Below are 17697 nucleotides of genomic sequence, written 5' to 3'. Positions count from 1 at the left end.
AGTGAACATTTCTTTACAACATCAGACAGACAGGAAGCATATTCTTGCCTCTTCTGGAGCCAGCCAAGCTGCCAGGCCACAAAGCACAGGGCATCTCCCTGAGTGTGCAAGTATTTCCTGCCTGTTGTGTCGGTAGTTACCCTGCTGAGTACTTACCTTAGGCTGCATGGGTCTGTTTGCTTAGGCTTAGTTGCTTCTGAAATTATGTATAACAGTACTGTGGACCAGTGCCCTAAATAATGAATCAGCACTTCAAAAACGGGGTATAGTAAAAGGAGGTTTGAGGGATTAGCCTTTGGATAACTCCATCTGTAGCTGCTAGCTGCATAGGGGGCTAACATGTTCTCCAAATTCAATCTAATGATTAAAAAGAAATAGATGGTGTGAGTGTTGGATGAATTACTAAAATGGTCAGATCACATGAATAAAAGATTGTATGGAGAATGAATGGAGTAAAAAATGAAAAGTTTGTTTCTTCTACAAATGCTGAGTTAAAGATTAAATACACGCATCAAAGGGAACAGATTGGAAGCTAGCGTTACTCAATTTTGAGTGTTTAGCAGTGCAATATAAATCCTCACTCAGCTTCATTTATTTCACAAAAGTTACATGATCTTGAGGAAAGAAAGGAGAATCTAGCCAGAAGAACAGATGTGGAGAACATAAGCCAAATTTCCAAGTGAGTAGGTTGCACTGCAGGCAGGATGCAATACCAAATCTGTTGAGACAGTCTTCAGAAGTACACCTGCAGTCATACAACCCAGTTACCTCATTTGCAAAAAGAGGATGAAGTTTGAAATTGTCAAGGCCTTTAGGTATCATACTGTGCTACCAGAACCTCTTCTGGAAGGAGACTTCTGCCTGTACAGAGAGTCTCATCTATCTGAGGCTCCAATCGAGCATTGATTACATCAGCTAGTAGCCTGGAAAGGGTAGAATTCAGATTATTCTGTGGAAGAATGTCTTTTCATGAATTCAGGCATATAATTAGCTAATTATCTTTTGCTAAAAATCAATTATTGAGGCTTTCTGCGTTGAAGGTAGATTTTATGCACAGCTGTGTACGAAGCAGATGTCATCTCAAATGTATATACTGTGTCAGGTGGGAAGACACTCAGTAGGGTCTCTGAGATACCCACGTGGGACTGGCAGATTTGGCAGGACACCTAGAGGAGACCTTTCCAGAGTGGCAGCTGGAGGCCAGGCAAGGTGCTATAGAGCATTTCAAACGTCCCTGCATATCTATGCTTAGTCAATTGAATAAATCTCTACAAGCAGGGTTAAGTCAGCATATTATTTTAGATAATCCACCAGGATTACAGCTATTCATGGGAAACTTGTAATTTCTGTGGAGGAGTCCTGTGTCACATCATGTGGATATCTCACAGGTACATGACCGCAGCCCTAATGATATGGTGTGCTTGAGTTCAGGCAGCTGATGGTGGTATTCAGATCCAATCTCGGATACCTTCCTAGTCTCTACCTATTCAGGAGAAGCCTGTTCTCCCATTATAACCACTGGAATGTCTAGTCAGTGCAGTCACAAGCCTAGAATGCCAGTTGTCATACCATAAGCTAAGATGTCAGCATTTCATATGGTTCTCTCCAGGGCTTCACTCTGATGGGAACTTAGTTTTCTACACATAATTAAATATATAAATGTTCGTGTCTGAATCTAGAGCTGAATCCTCCCTTTCTTATTCTAAGAAATAATTCTAAGAATGTTGATATGTAATAATTTTATGAATGCTGCGGTGGGAGTCATCAAACTATCATAGTGGAAGGATTGTAAAAAGATAAAAATCTCTCCCTAGAGAGAAAAAGTATCAGATCAATCAACTCTTCGGGGATATATGAAAGAGCGAAATATTTTCTTGTATCTGGGTAATAACAGCTCTAACGGGAGGCAGGCAAGCATATACACTTTTTACTGAAGTGCTTTTGGTTTAACTAAGTAGTGTTTTACTACAAAATGCTGTTGTGCTCTGGACACCAGTGCCCTAATTTCCAGGTTGATGCGGACTCTCAGCTCTGAAGCTTGGTGCGTTAAGCTGGTCATCCCAGGACAAACAGGAGAACAAAACACTTGGTCCAGCAGCAGGGTTGGGTGGCACTGGGATTTTTCACCATGTTATAATTACTGGCTTCTGGCTTAATCCACAAGGTACAACATCTCTTCCCCTAAAATGGCCAGAAGGAGTCTGAGGTGTTTTGCCTCACGTTTCCATTCAGCGTAGCAAAGTTTTGTCCTTAAAGTTTGCATTTTATGGAATAAGAGGTGTAATGATAAAGATGTTTACTGTCTGACTTTGAGAGAACTCCCTTCTGCAATCCTTACCCATCTCCCCTCCCAGCCTTTTGGACTAATAGACAAAAACGCTTTTGGAAGAAATTTGAAAAACCACATGGAAATAGAAATTAAAAGTTTGGTTAGAATAGTTTATAGCTCCTTAAATAGAGTGTAATTTTGTTCTGAACAACAACTAAGGATTTCAGAAAGTTCACATTCAAGGAAAGAAATAGTAGTCGTAACAGTGTGAAAGTGATAGTTCAGATTAGCAGTCTAATTGTTCAGCTGGAAACACTTGGTTTAGACCATTAGATGGCAGCATGAATTTATGTTTTGGTGCAAGAATTTCACAACAGAAGTACTCTCTAAAAAGTTGTCTTTTCCTATACTAAAGCATTTCATTACTTGAAAACGTTGTAACTCGAGCATAAAACAACTAAAGCAGGTTTACTACAACATTTTGTGTCATCATTTTCTTTAAGTTTTCTTCACCTGTAATGATTGAGGCTATAATACAACAACTTTAATGTCATTTTCTCTTTTCTGTATAAATCTGGTGCATGTGAAAGGTGCCAATTTGTCAGCAGTGAAAGCTGAAGTGAAGAATATCTACGGAAAGTCAGCAAGAATTCTGTGTTTCACTGTATTATTTCATTTCTCAGGCTTAACCTAAAGAAATTTCAGTCACCAAGCCTGTAGTCGGTTCATAGCAATGAAGCTGTATGATGATGTGGAAATATATTCTCTTGAAGGGGATTGAGGTTGCCAACTGATAATTTATTAGGTTTTATACGTTACCAATTGAGACAGGATGCAGAGCAAAATCTTGTGCATCACAGCGTTATTACCCTCCTGGTGCATCAACGTTACAGTGTAATAATCCACTCACAGACTTATAAATGAATTCTTTGTGTTCATCTTCTGCATGCTACATTTCACTTCCCCTGTCCTGTTTGTTCCCAGTTGTTGCGTGCCTCCCACACAGACATATTGTTATAAGGCAAGTGTTGAGTACAGCTGTGCTAGGATTTTTCTTTGCTAGTATTTGTTTCTAGGAAAGGAAAAGGGAGAAAGTCAGTCCATTTCCTGTTGGTTTAAAACAGCAGAAACATCTGTTTGTCTTAAGACAGTTTTCCCAAAAGAACAGTGGCAAGGGAGCTTGCAGGTGATGAGCTTTGCCATTGCCAGTAGCTATCAGTTTAGACAATAGTGATTAGTATGGTTGGCTTAAAAAAAATAAATAAAAATTCCTAAGTCTGTCAGAAAATGACAGAGGATATTTATTCTTGCAATAAAAATTTTGACAGCTCATGTTTAATTTCTACAGCGTTTTAAATCATAAAAAATACATTGAGTGTCTGGGATCAGAAAACCCAGATCCTGCAGTGGAATCTACAGGCTCCATTAAGCTCTTCCCGAAAGCTGCTTTTCTGTAGTCACCTCACCCTGTTACGGTGAAGTTTCACAGCGCTCACAAAATGGTGTTAGGTGATGCGCCTTGACATGGGCAGTGGAGTCATTCCAACAAATTCATGCTATTGCGGCTATCCGCTACATTAATGGGTCCGTTTAACCTACCGGAAATCAATAGTATATATACTCTTAACTGTATTTAAAATATTTCATTGATAGCTGTTAAAAATAATATAACAGCTTAAAAACTGATCACATGGAATACAGGGCAAATTCTGTGGATAGTGCAGAGCATTCAGGTGCTTCATACCTCTTCATGCCTAAAATGTGATGCTAAAGACATGGCATTTCAGACTATTGCATTCTGCTAAACTCTCTTCACTCAAAATTTAGTAATTTTGTCAATGACCTCTTAGCCCTACTTACAGAGGAGCTCCTGGGTTGGAATTCTTAATTCTTCTCTCAATTTTTTTTCAGTTGGTTTCAAGATATTGTGAGCTCCCCTGACCACTTGTTTTCTTGCTCTATCTGCTAAAAGGACTGCCCTTTCCTTTTGTGGTCCTTGTTTCATGTTTTGGTTATTTCTCCTGAAGCTTCCATCTGTGGACAGGATTTTAGTAGATTCCTTTCTTTGGGTTTTTACACTTCCTCCAATATCTGCTCTGGAGAAGGTACCTCTGGCTCCAGACCCATGTCTCTGACTGTCAGCTGTGATTTTTCTTTCTCTGACTTAGTGTGAAAAACAGAGAGGGGTGACATACAGATCTTCCTCATCTTTGTTTGTTTAATGCGTGTCTTTCAACACTGTTGTTCCAGTTGGGAGGGTTCCTGTAAACCTTCTGACTCAAAAATCTTCAGAGCCAATGTCTTGGAATTTCCAACACTTTTGGAATTTCTTCCATATCTTGGCTTTGCAATTTGTTGGGTGTCCCCCATTCCCTCTTCTGTATCTGGTTGTTGTAAGGCAGTTTTACTTTGAGGATATGGACAGAAGACTAACATTGTTGGTGTGTATGAAAACAAATGCTTATTCAGACTGCTCTACCAGCAGCTGGAACATTTTGGTTATATTTCTTTCTTTCCACAGCTAGCTTTTTATTCATGCTTTTGTCCTGTGGCTCTGCTGAACTGTGGATATTTCAGTTGAGAGATCTGTGAGACATTAGGCTCAATGGAAGCAAGCCCAGATGCCCTCCTTTCTTGTTACGGCCTTTCTGCTGTGTCCAGAACCTAAACACTGGTAACCAATAAATATGTTCTCTTTTCTTTGCCTACATTTTGTAATGCCACGAGTCAACTGCTGTTAAAGCTCCAACAATAGTTTGAGAAGCTATCATAATTTTCCTGAGGGTAGCAGGTAAAAGAAGGTTAGTGGATAATTTTTACCAGATTCAATAACATCTGACCGGAATTGTAATGGAAACAGCGTCTCTCCTAGGTGGAGGTCTATGTCCCTATTGTACTGAAAGTTTTGCCACAGACTAAGAAAGTACAAAATTTTCTCAAAGAAAGGTTCTTTAAGATTCATTTATAACAAGATTCTTTTATAAAGGAATCTAAACACAAAACTTCTCATGAGCAGCTACTATATTGTTGTTTCTCCTTATGTTTTTTTCTGAAGTCGTAATTTTGGTAGCTGCTTGTTTTTTGTGAAAGAAAGTACAAATAACATCTCTTCCAAAATGCTAATTCCCAGGATCTTCTGAAGGTCTGCTTGTCTCTCTAGGATCTTTTTAAAGAAGGACAGTTTAATTTGGTTATTGTCAAAGAAAGGACAGCTGAACTCACAGCATCATGTACTTTGGCACCAAGTGGTGTTTAGATGATTTGTTTCACTGGAGCAGAGCTGCATCCTCCAGCATTGTAATAAAAAAGCAAAATCATCTTCAGAAAAACAAACGAAAACCACCCAACCAACAACAACCTTTCTTGTCTTCAAGTCCCTTTGAGTCTCTTTTCCATGACAAAAGAGGAGAAAATGGAGTCCAGTCATCTTACTAACTTAGATTCGAGTCTGACGTTCATGCCAGTGAAACAGAAGTGACAGTTCTTAAGATGGCCAGTAGCAGCTGAACCTTATTTCTGCTCAATAGTGGTTACTCTCTATACTGAATTTGTTTATTAAGTCAAAGGTCATAACAGACATTTTGGGTACACACCTGATCAAGTGTCTTTGGTACCCCTACACTCCAAGTCTTTTTCAGAGTCCCTGCCTTCTAGAATAGAATTCCCCACCATCTCATAAACATTTCTTGCTTTTTAGCAAGTCTAAGATGTTATATTTTAGAATATTGAGCTAAGACAATCCAACATTTATCTCCATGTTAGTATTCAGCATTAAATTGTACTCAGTGGACCAGCTGAGGCAAGTCGTGATGCATCAGTGACCACTAGTACTGCACCCTCATTGCAGTCATTTATACATTTTGTTAGCAATGACTTTGTATTTCCTTGTCAGTCACTGCTGCAAATCCATTGGTTTGAAAATTGGAAGCATTGAAAGCTATTCATGCTATTCATGAGTAAGCTTCCCTAGCAAATACTGCACTTTTTATGCTTTTGTGTAGAAAAGAATTGAAGCACTGAAAGACTTCAGCACTCTTATACTATTTTGCCCATTCCAATCTTTGCTGTAATTGATTAACAGGCTTCTTCCCTCCTTCTCTTCCCTTCCCTTTCTAGGTGTAGATAAAGCTTCCTTTGTCAGGCCATCCGTGTTGTTTCCAACTTGTTGATAGGATCAATGCCGGGCAATACAAAATGCACTCTGTTCCCAATTGGCCAAGCTCTCTCTGTCTTCACATTTCATTTCTGTACAAGTCTGATGGCAAAGCTGGTAGGATTTCCAGACAGAAGCTGTTGCTGGCCGTGATAGTGCACGTTTAGAGGATGATAACTGGTGAGCTAGGAGATCATGCTCAGCTGCTGAGGGGAGGCATGCTAAGCCATAATTAAGTATGATTTTTCAGTTTGTTCTCTGTTAATTTAATTGCCAAATTTGAAATGATAGGTTACATTTTTGACTCAGGGTAATGCAATTTAATGTCTCTATGTTTACATTCCTACAAGCTGGAACAGAACGTACACAGATAGACACAAGCTACTCCAATTTAAGTTAATTTGGATGGTGAGAATCACTCTTTAAGCTTTCTTGGGCCTTCTTCCTCTGTGCACTTTTAAGTCACAGCGTTAATTAAGTTCTGTGAAGTCCTAGCCCTTAGATGCTTTTGTTTGTAACATTTTTATTAGCATTGTATTACCAATGTAAGTTTATGATAAAATTAAATGAATGAGGTACTTTATTTTTAAATTTGCTTAGTCCAGAGGCTGGCAAGTGACGTGATTTTTTTTTCAACATGAGTTTCTTATATAGAAAGAAAATGAAATTGTAGTCAGATATGCAACATTGTTTATGTTCTTTTACCGTAATGGGTATTTGGACGGCATTCTCAGTAAGCACTCCGCATGCTTTTAAAGATTAGTGAGTAATACAGTTCATGGGAAATTTTATGAGCTGAAGTAGATAAGAGTTTGAGATGTTTGTCTTCTGGATGTCTGTTTTAACCTTTAAGTATGCAGTGTACATCACAGCTTCATTATGTTTTCCCTTTTATTCTTATTGTACTTGTTTTTATGTCACAGAAGAGAACATTTTCTTTTTACTTGTATTTATCTTTTCTTCCCTCCCCAGTCTCCATCCCATTTGAGCATTGTCCACTTGACATTTTCAATGCCTTAAACACTGGAGGCAGTGTTCTTGTTATGTTCTTATAGTGTTTATGCTATTTCTGCAGTCAAGAATAAGTTGAAGTTGTGTTGACCATTTTCATGACTTAGTTACTTGGTTGACAGATAAAAAATACTTCTCCAGAGGAACATAACATTTTGTTCTGTGCTCTCTTCTTGATTTTAGTTGTGGTGTGTTTTTTTTTTTTTTCCTTTTTTTTTTTTTTTCCTACCCTAGTCTCCCTTGTACAGTACTTTGGGAGGTTCATCTCACGATCCTTTTTTCCCACCTTTTCCCCCCTCTTTTATTTATTCATAACCTTTTTATTTTTCTTCCATATGTCTTGCACTAGTTTCTCTTAAAAAAACGTGCTCAGGCTAGCTTTGAGACCCTTCTTCCACCTTGAAAGGTGCTTCTTTTAATAAGGGCTTTAGAGTGAATCTGCTAGTATAGGGAGAAATAAAAGCGGAAGCAGAGATCTGAACTTAATGTGCATGTAAGCACCTCTTTAGAACTAGTGCTTCATAGCTGGCTCAGTATGTTTGTTGTAGTACTCGTTAGGTTAATCTGTGACTGTTGAAGTATGTGATTTATGATGTCTGTAGCTTTGTGTTGGTTTCTTCTAATTACTTTTGATGAGGAACTCTTTTTTACTTGTCCACGTATATATATGCTTTACTGCAAATGGTAAGCAAATTAATGGTGTGTGCAGAGAGTAAATATTGAAATATTTATTTCAGTCAAAAGTCAGTATTGAGCAACTTGGAATTCAGAGATACAGCGGTGTGGCAATGTTATTGTCTTGTCATCACAAGTTCTCATGGGAAGATTTCAAGCTAGATAGTGTTACGTAAAACTGAATCCCCTTCCCTTTTGTTTTTTACTTAGAAATGTTTGAAGAGATTTGATAATGTGATCGTGAAAACATGAGTCAATTTTTTTTTTTGATTATGCTAATCATATTGTTCGAAAAAACTCTATGGTCTCTGGCCCAGTAGGAGAAGAAAAAAGAAAAGTGATTCATCATTAACTTCATGAAATATTCACAGAGTCAGCACAAAATTGAAAAGAAAGCTTAAATAAAGACAGGGAAGTAAAACAGGATAAAACTCAGCCTGATGTTACTGTATACTAAAGGTAGAGTATGTCTGACTAATGTGTTAACCTTGCATGTGTTAGCTCATTTTTTAGGTAGAGAGTAAAGTAAACCTTATTTAGTGGGATTCAGTGAAGCATTTTATAGCATTAGATAAGGATACTGTTTTCATTAAACTGAAGGAGATGGGGGTTTGTATAAGAAATGCAGAGTGGGAAAGGAGAAGAAAAATAATCAGTATTAAAAAATCAAACGTGGAGGGAGATCATTAAGTGCTATTCCTCTTCCAGTTTTAGAATCAGTGTTTTAAAATGCTTTTGTTTAAGGTATTTGCACGAAAAAAAAAAGTAGAAAAATGGTCTTGGAATGTAGAAAGTATCATCACTACATGGGAAGATCAAAACACACAGGAAGAACTGGATAATTGTGAGGACTGATGCATTATATAAAAGTATATAAATTACTTCTGTAATACTGAACACTGTCAGTCTTTCATATGGTTTATCATCAACTGTGATTAATCCTTATGTTCAGGAACAGAAGCAATTATAGGGAAGAGCTATGAAGAATTATGAGGACAGTGGGTAGCCCTTAATTCAGCAGAAGAATTCTAAAATATCTTGACTTGCCCACTTGCAAAACAAAGTCTGAGAGGGAACAGAAATGCTGACCTTGAAAGGTAAACGGAACAAAAAAAGTAACTGAGCTATGTAAGTGAAAGGGTAGTGTTGGCACAAAACACGACATGGAAGTATAGCCAGGCTGGACATTAGAAGATTCCCAAGTATCATCTCAGCTTCTAGGTCATCCTCCCAGTAGAAATACTGGAAGCATGCATCTGTTTTGTTTTCTAAGAGACCTTGATGACAGAGAGGACTATATAGTGCCTGCAACTCATGGCATTTGATTGTTTAGTTCAAGATTTGCTTATATTCATACATTTGAAATACAGAATTTTGGGAGTTTGAATTTCTTAAAATAGAAAGCTTCTTTCATATGTTTTCTCACTATTCCTAAAAAAAAAAAAAAAAAAAAAAAAAAAATCAGATGCTTTTGAATCTTTTTTTAATAACATATTTCCACCACTTGATTATTCTTTACAATTTTGACATAGGCAATTAAACATGATATTCCTTAGGAAGAGGGTTCTATAGCTGGATCAAAACTGGCTTCATAAACTGATAGTAGGACATATTAAATAGAGAAAAAATATTGACTTATCCAGAATTACCTACATTAATTTTATCAGATTTTTAAAGACTCAGATTATAGTTTAAACCATTTGGTGAATGAAGGATAATCTGGGACAAGTTTGCACGATTTATATATATATTTCTTTTTATCTCATCTGTGTGACTGAGAGAATGTCAACATTATGAAAAGTGAAAACAGTAATAGGCTGTATAAATAAATCAGCTGAAGAGAAACTTCAAAAATTTTTCTATCTAAAAAGGGATGTGAGTGGCTTGAAAGTGAAACATTTCTGTCTTGCTTGCTTGAAGAATGGTTTTGGAGAACATGGAGGCAATCTAGAAGAGGACAGCCAGACTGATTCAGGGATAGTGGGCTCTGGTTCTCAAAAGGAATTCCTGGAAAAGAGTCTCTTTGTTCCCAGGTGTTGTTGTGGAGCTGCTGAAAGAAGCAGGAGGTAGACTGTATGAAGACAAAAGTGGCTATACTGGATGTTTCCTTCTTCAAAACGTAGAACTCACATCTGTAAGAAATCCAAGTGGCTAATGGACTGCTTAGAAAAACAGGCCATGGCCAGGGAACAGCTGCACTAAGCAACTTGCTCCCCTAGAGAAATTTCAGATGTTGTGGAGTTGTTCGCAGTGAATGCTGTTTCCTACTCCCCTGCACAGCCTGTGGCTCTCTGTCCCTCCACTCGCACAGCTCCCAGTGTTATTCTGGTTGAGCCATGTCTGCGGGGCTGCCAGCTCGACTGAACCGCAGTGGAAAAGGAGCCCGAGGGACGGGAGCAGAGAATGGCCCTTTCAGCATGGAGCTGGCATCTGAAGAATGACTTTGCTGTACCACTTTGCATCTCATGTTTTAGCGGCCCTCATCTTGGCCAAACCGGTCCTCGTTCCTCTTCACTTGCAATACGAAATGGGAATAGGATAATGATTACTGTAACACTTCTGTAGTGGGGAATTAATGGGTTTATTTACTGTTTTTTACATAGGTGAAGAATACGTGGGCCATTAGAATTTAGACAAAATCTCACTGGAGTTTTAAACTGGAGGCTAAGTCTAAATAAACTTTCTGATTTCCTTGAGCTTCAGCTTGCACTTGTTTTTTTCCCCCTTCTAAGAATAAAGTAACAATATTTATCAGAAACATTTATGCCATTGAGGAATCCAAAGAAATGCAGGAAATGCAATATGAACGCTTAACGTATGTACTAATACTTTATTTGTCTTTGTGTGTGTGGATTTGATGGCCAAAAAGGAAGAGGCCCCAAGGGCTCCTTAGTATGCAATTAATATTTTGGCTAGAAAAACAGCAGATTGTTTCAGTATGCTTACATGTTATGACATCATATTCCAGTAAAATTATAATGAACAGAATTTTTGTTTGTCTCTGTGGCAAACCAAAATGAGTTTTCTAATTGTCAACAGACCTTGGTGATTTATTTAATTATAGTGGCGCCCGCTCACACCGACTTAGTTAAGGTCTGTCAGCATTTCTGTTATGAACCCCTATTTTTAGGGGTTTATAACTAGTTGTAAATATTTGCTCATTGCTGGAACTTGGCATTCAAGGTCACAGTCATAGATCAAATATCCTTTTTCAGGTTTGGCTATTCAATTCTGATACCAATGGCATTTGCTAAAGTGTGGTTTTCTGATGCTATAGAACTTAGAGGGAATGAAGAGAACCTGCTCTCCAGACCTCATATGTCAGAGATCTTAAGGAGATCTCAAATGTCCAGAAAAGCCAGATGAAGATTAACTTGTTTTAATAGGTTATATCTGACTTCTCATTAAAGTATTATCCTTTATCATGTTCTGATTGAGTGTATTATTTCATATATGTATTGCCTTCTGTTTTCTGTTCTTGTAGTCTTTTTTCCTTTGGATGTGCATGACAGTTTTTGCTCTGTGGATTGTGTCAGTATCACATGGGAATCTTTTGTGCATAGGGATTTTTTCCAGAGAAAAACCCCAACCTTTGCAGCTGCAATGTGGAATGCAGGGAGATGTGTATTTTTTAAATATAGGTGGTTTAAAAAACTTTCAGAAGCCTCACGTGTCTGTGTGTGAAGTGTTGCTGTTAGAAATCCTGCCTGCTCCGGCTCAGTGATCAAACAGATCTATAAAGGGCTAACAAGTGTAGGGGTCAATTGCTTGTGACAGAAAATACTGTGCCACTATGTTGTTGTGTAATAATCAACAAATTCTGAGTGTCGAAGATTGATTTTCAGGCCTTTTGGCAACTCAAATGTGTATTGGGAAGGTTTGCTAGTGATCAGTGGCAGGTATGACATCTTAACCTTGCATGGTGTGGTTCCTCCAGTGAGTGTGCCTCTCTAGGATGCAGAGCCATCATGTATTAAAACTCAGTTTAATCATTGCACTCTACTTTCAGGCCATAATATTATGATTACTTTTAAGGCTTTTGTTAATGCAGACACTGTCCTCACACTGGAAAGCTAAGGATGTTTTGTTTCTATTTGATACTTTCCATGTTGTAGAGAAGCCAATGTCCTCTCTGATTTAGGCCATTTTCTAAGGATTTCAGGTGTTCCTTTGCACGTCCCTGGCAATGTTCATGTTATCAGTGCTCCTAATTCTGCCTGAGGCCATGCAGAACAAGAAAAATTTAATCAAAACCATGTAAAAACCTAATCATTCTGCCAATGCCAAAGAGCTGCATGAGGCTCTAGAGCCACAGGCTGAATATCATTTTTCCATATTATCACATAAATAGCTCCCTAAACACTCTTTAAAAGAAAAGTTGGGGAGGGGTGAGGGAAAGAGAGAGGGCCTGTTGTGGGATCTGAATGTGTGAAATGGATTAAGGTTCATAGGCTTTCCTCCATCACTTGTAGTGGAGAGAAAGGTAAGCCTGCTAGCTGAACGAGAAGCAAGATCTTCTGATGGATTTGGAATTTCCTCAAACAGAGGTAGCTAATAGCACTACCTTTTTTTTTTTTTTTTTTTTTTTTTTTTTTTACTTCTGTCTAAAAACAGAGGTTGTCTATTGCTGCAGGGACAGGATAGCTAAAGGATGCTGCTGTGTCTAGCAAGCTCTAGCAGCCCCAGCACTCGGAGCACTCCCACCTCTCAGAGCACTGCTCTCCAAGGCAGCCAGCTGATGCAGCAGCTTGCACAGTAATTCACACAGGATGGGGACAGGCATTGCTGAGAACAATGTTTGTGTGTTCAGCAGTGGTGGTGACACACCACACAGCACAGTTCTGAAAACCATCTGGTGAAGCTGTCCCTGGTATATCTGAGGCCTTGAGTCAGACCTTGCTCCAGAGGGAAGATGAAGCTCTCCAAACCTCCAGCTGCAGGGAGTGCTGAAGCTGGGGTAGGAGGAGACAGTGTTGTTTTTTTTTTCTACAGGAGCTGTGGTTTGGCAGAGGATCTGTGTTACCATGTAAAGGAGATGCAGAAAGAGGTCAGCAAACTGTGTTAACATCACTAATGAGTAAGGGATTATTCTTCTCTGAGACACTGCAGGTACAATAGCCTGAAACCCCAACTGTACCAAAGGAGGAGCAGGGAGAGGAGTCAGTGCTTACTGGGCAGGGAGGTGGAGAGTCCTGTGATGGTGAAGGCTGGAAGCCTGTAACTTTTAGTATCAGGAGGAAGGCTCCTGCTCCACCAGCAGCTCTGCATCTACAGGTTCAGTGCCATGGCAGCAAGGGCCTGGGGTCTCTCCAAGTGTCCAATCCAGCTGAGCCTGAGCCCTGCAGCATCACCACAAGGAAGCAGTAGTGGGCAACTTTCTGTTGCAGGGGATGGAGACCCCTGTCTGTGAACCTGACCTGCTGTGCAGGGAGGTCTGCTGCTTGCTAAGGGCTTGGATTGAGACATTGTGGAGAGACTGCCAAGGGTTGTCTTTCTGTGCATTACCTGCTGCTCTTCATTGTGGGCACCAGGGGACACATGGAACCTAACAGTCATGGCTACATAACTACAGAGATGGGCTTTTTACATCTGTGGCACCCTCTTTGAGGATCAATGCTTGGAAGAGACAGGGTGTACCTTACCAAGTAGGGCAAGCACCTTTATCAATAGGCTGGCCAATCTAGTGAAGAGAGCTGTAAAGCAGGAGTGGTGGAGAGTGGAATTGACCTACAGTCAAGTGAGGAAGTGATGGATCAAGTTATTAGCAAACATGATGTTGACAAGAGAGGCCCTGAAACCAGCAAAGCAGGGGTGATGGGGCTCACCCCAAGTGTATGCACACAAATAAGAAAGAGCCTACAGGATAGCATGAGGAGGAAGGCCTTACACCTTGTCTGTGAAATCAGCAGTGTTGGGTGCCATGAAACGCAAGTATACTCATGCACTTAGCACAGGGAACAACAGGAGGAAAGGCAGGACTACATGCAGATGCAGGCTACAACCTCACTGGAATCAGAGAGATGTGTTGGGATAGCTCATGCATCAGGAGTGCTGTAATTGATGTGTGCATCTTTAGGAAGGACAGGTCGACGTGGCAAGGGCGGTGTGTTGTGCTTTACATGTATGTGCGTGGTGGGAATGCACGGAGCTCTGCCACGGGATGAATAATGAGACACCTGATGGGTTAGGACAGGAGGGCAGACCAATGTGGGCTATATTGTGGTGGGTGTCTCCTACAGACTGCATGATCATGAAGAAGTAGATGAGGTGTTTTTCACATAATTGGAAGAAGCCTCGTGGTCACAAGCCCTGATCCTCATGGGGCAGACTTTGACCACCCTGGTATCTGCAGGTAGAGCACAGCAGGGCACAAGCAATCCAGGTTTCTGGAGTGCATCAGTCATGACTTTCTCATGATGTATGAGAAGATGCTAAAAGAGCCATGTTTGTTTAGTTTGGGGAAGAGGAAACTAAGTAGGGGTGGAGAGCTGACTGTGGTCTTCACCTGTAAGATGAGTGGTTGTAAAGAAGACAAAGCAATGCACAAGAAGAAGTTAAGAGGCAACGGATACGTGTTTCAGCAAGGGAAGTTACAGCTATATGTGAGAAAAAAAGAAGTTCTTCCAGAAAGAGCAGTCAGAAACTACAGCAGATTGCCTAGAGAATGTGTTGAATTGCCTTTGGAATCTCCATCTTTGGAGATATCCAAAACACCTTGGACAATGCCTGAAAAAGATGCTGTAGCTTTGGAGTTTGACCCTGCTTTGGGCACTGTACTAGACCAAATAACCTCCAGGATCCTTTCCAACCCAAGTTATTCTATAATTTTATGAAAATATTACATAGGAAAATGCATTTCCAAGCCTTAATAATTCCCTATAACCGTGTTAAACTGTAAACAGGAAAGCAAAGAAAGTACCCACTTCTTGCATGTCATAAAGGCAACTTAGCTCACCCCTCCAAGGCCCTATAGCTGGAGGCTTGTTGGAGCCAGTGTTATGGTTTTGCTCTTTCCATATAAATGTATTGTTAGAACTAGGCACAAAGTTCAGGGACACTGAGACTGGAGTGCTTATTCGCACTTGATTTGATTTGTAGTGTGCTGCTAACTGAACAAGACTGTATTTTATTTTATAATTGAAACAAATCAGTTACAGTTATTAATGAAAATTAAGAAAGTATTCATACAAAAATCACTACCTATGTCAAGACAGAAACAAAGAGAGCACATTTTAATAAGGATCCTTTAAGAGGAAGAAGGAGAAATGTAGTATGTTGCTGTGCTTTTGAGTGATTCTAATTTTGTTGTGATGGACCTAGCTCTTGGCCAAGCTTTCAGAATTCCAGGCTTTTTTTACGTTGTTGTAAAGTTATGTTTCATAAATGAGAAAACACTTCTGATATGCGTGTATTTTTTCCAGGGAAGAAATCTCCAGTGTGTTAGAAGAGACACTGAGAAAGGAGCCTCAGGCAGACTAGACCATAGAGCATGAAGCAAATTCCCTTACCTATTTAGAGTACGATTCGAGGACTTTATTCATGATTTTCTGTTAAGATTATAATTTTAACAGTGACTACAATAAAAAAAAAAATCTGTGCTGAATTACTTTTTCTGAGTCAGGGGTGGTAGTGATGGGGAATACTTTTATGAAGACAAGTTGTTATGTTTGTAGTTGCCACAGTGCTGTGACAGGACCTCCCCAAACCAATAATGGCATTATCTCTTTTTCTTCATTCTCTGCTAGCAAGAGACATGTTTCAGGGTAGGGAGCGTGGATTGGGTTAGCTGTTTTTATTACTGAAAATAGAGTTGATGATATGAATAAAGGTAGTGCTTCCATTGAGGAACCAGCTGTGCTGCTTCATAGGAAAACTTTTCATTTTTTTGCTTTACCTTTTTTTCAATTCCTCTCAAACCTATTCAAAACAACAAACCCTGCCATCATATTTGGAAAATTTTCTGTAAGGGGGAGAAAAAGGGAAGACAGTGGGGTGGTGATTGATGCTTTTCTTTCAGTGCCTGCAAAATGTTTGGCTACCACAGTGCTGGAGGAGTGCTTCTCCCTACCCTCTGTTACACTTTTGGAAGAGAAGTCCTTCTTATCCTCTACAACAATTTAAATACTTGACATTATAGGGTCCAGAAGTACATCATCCAGGTCCCTCACTCTCTGACATCTGGCTTTCCATCTGTCGTCCCCAGGAGCTGAGCTACGCAGGCTTGTTTCAGAGCCTTTGTGTGAGAGACCTTATGTTTCTTCTTCCTCCATGCCACTTTATCCTGCAACAGGAATTGGTGGCTTATACAGGAACTTTCAGTTCTGGGGCTAATCCTCTCAAAACTCAGACCTGAAACAGGGCAGAGGTGGGCTGCTGACATGAAGCACAGCTTGTTGCAGAGGCATGGAAATGTGGGTGAAGATCTGGCATGCATGTACGTGCTGCCATCAGAATTACCAGTGGCCGTGATGATGAATGGTCATGTATCTGAGTGCTGGGTATTACTACGTGAGCAAAGATAACGTTGGTTGTACTCCTAAATACTGCTCTGTATTGCATACAGTTGATGGTTAAAATTCATGACTTGCATTGCTACTTTCTTACGTATAGGTTTACATTAATTTGTTCATGACTTCTTTACAGGTATCACTGCCCAGTGCCTAAAATATTCTATGTCCAGTTAACTGTTGGCAACAGTGAGTTTTTTGGTGAAGGAAAGACTCGTCAAGCTGCTAGACATAATGCTGCAATGAAGGCCCTTCAAGCTCTCCAGAATGAGCCTATTCCAGAAAAATTACCTCAGGTTTGTGTTTCAGAAAGCGTACTGTTCCCAATCTTCACATTAAGGTACCAAGTCCAACAATCTACTTACCAGTTTTTGAATGTTTAGTTTTTAGTGCTTTTTTCTCATATTAGCCTTAGTAACAGAGAAGCAATATGAACAAATGGTTAGTGTTATTTCTTTATGACTGCACATCTACCATAGAGCAAGACTTAAATAGTAAAAATAAGCATGTATTTTAAAGATGAGATTGCCAACAGATTAAAGAAAAATTAGAAGAAAAAAATATTAGTTCATACCAAAAGTCCAGAAAATGTTGATTTAAACAGTGGCTTCATGAAGAATGAATTATTAATCTTAAACGTCTGTTGTGCCATAAAAGTGACTTTGTCTCCAGAGTACCTAAGACCGTGACAGAGCTCACTGACATCTACTGCACAGCTGTCTGATGTGTTTAGTCTTTCAGCTATTTAGTCCTTTTTTGAATAATTAGCTTTCTCACTGCTGTGTATATAAATGGTGTATATTGCTACTTAAAATGAAAATAGTGGCATATTAAAAAAATATTTTAGCAGAAAATTAATCACAGAATAATCTTTGCAAATGAAAAGGACAAATACAAATAAAATTATTTTAAAAAATGAGCAATACGAGACAAACTTTTTTTATTTTTCTTTTTCTATGCTGTTTCTGATGATGCCTGCTAAAATCCTGTGCACAATACAAAACATTACTGAAAGTATCTTCAGTGTCTTGTATAGTTGTTCTAAGCTACTTTTTAAGAATGGAATTTTTTTTTGTCATAGA

The 17697-nt window shown here is 39.2% G+C and overlaps 1 protein-coding gene across 2 annotated transcripts in view; it reads left to right on the top strand.

The window, feature by feature from the left end:
- The window catches only part of STAU2 (staufen double-stranded RNA binding protein 2), a 166796-nt gene that overhangs the window by 31469 nt on the left and 117630 nt on the right, over window positions 1–17697 (top strand). For both annotated transcript variants that reach the window (XM_084511024.1, XM_084511023.1), the window contains exon 6: window positions 16752–16911. In XM_084511024.1, the coding sequence (XP_084367150.1) occupies window positions 16752–16911 (160 nt within the window). The remainder of the gene's footprint in view (window positions 1–16751; window positions 16912–17697) is intronic.

The sequence above is a fragment of the Aythya ferina genome (assembly GCF_964211825.1).
Source record: "Aythya ferina genome assembly, chromosome: 2".
Taxonomy (NCBI): domain Eukaryota; kingdom Metazoa; phylum Chordata; class Aves; order Anseriformes; family Anatidae; genus Aythya; species Aythya ferina.
This window is presented reverse-complemented; position numbering and strand designations above follow the sequence as displayed.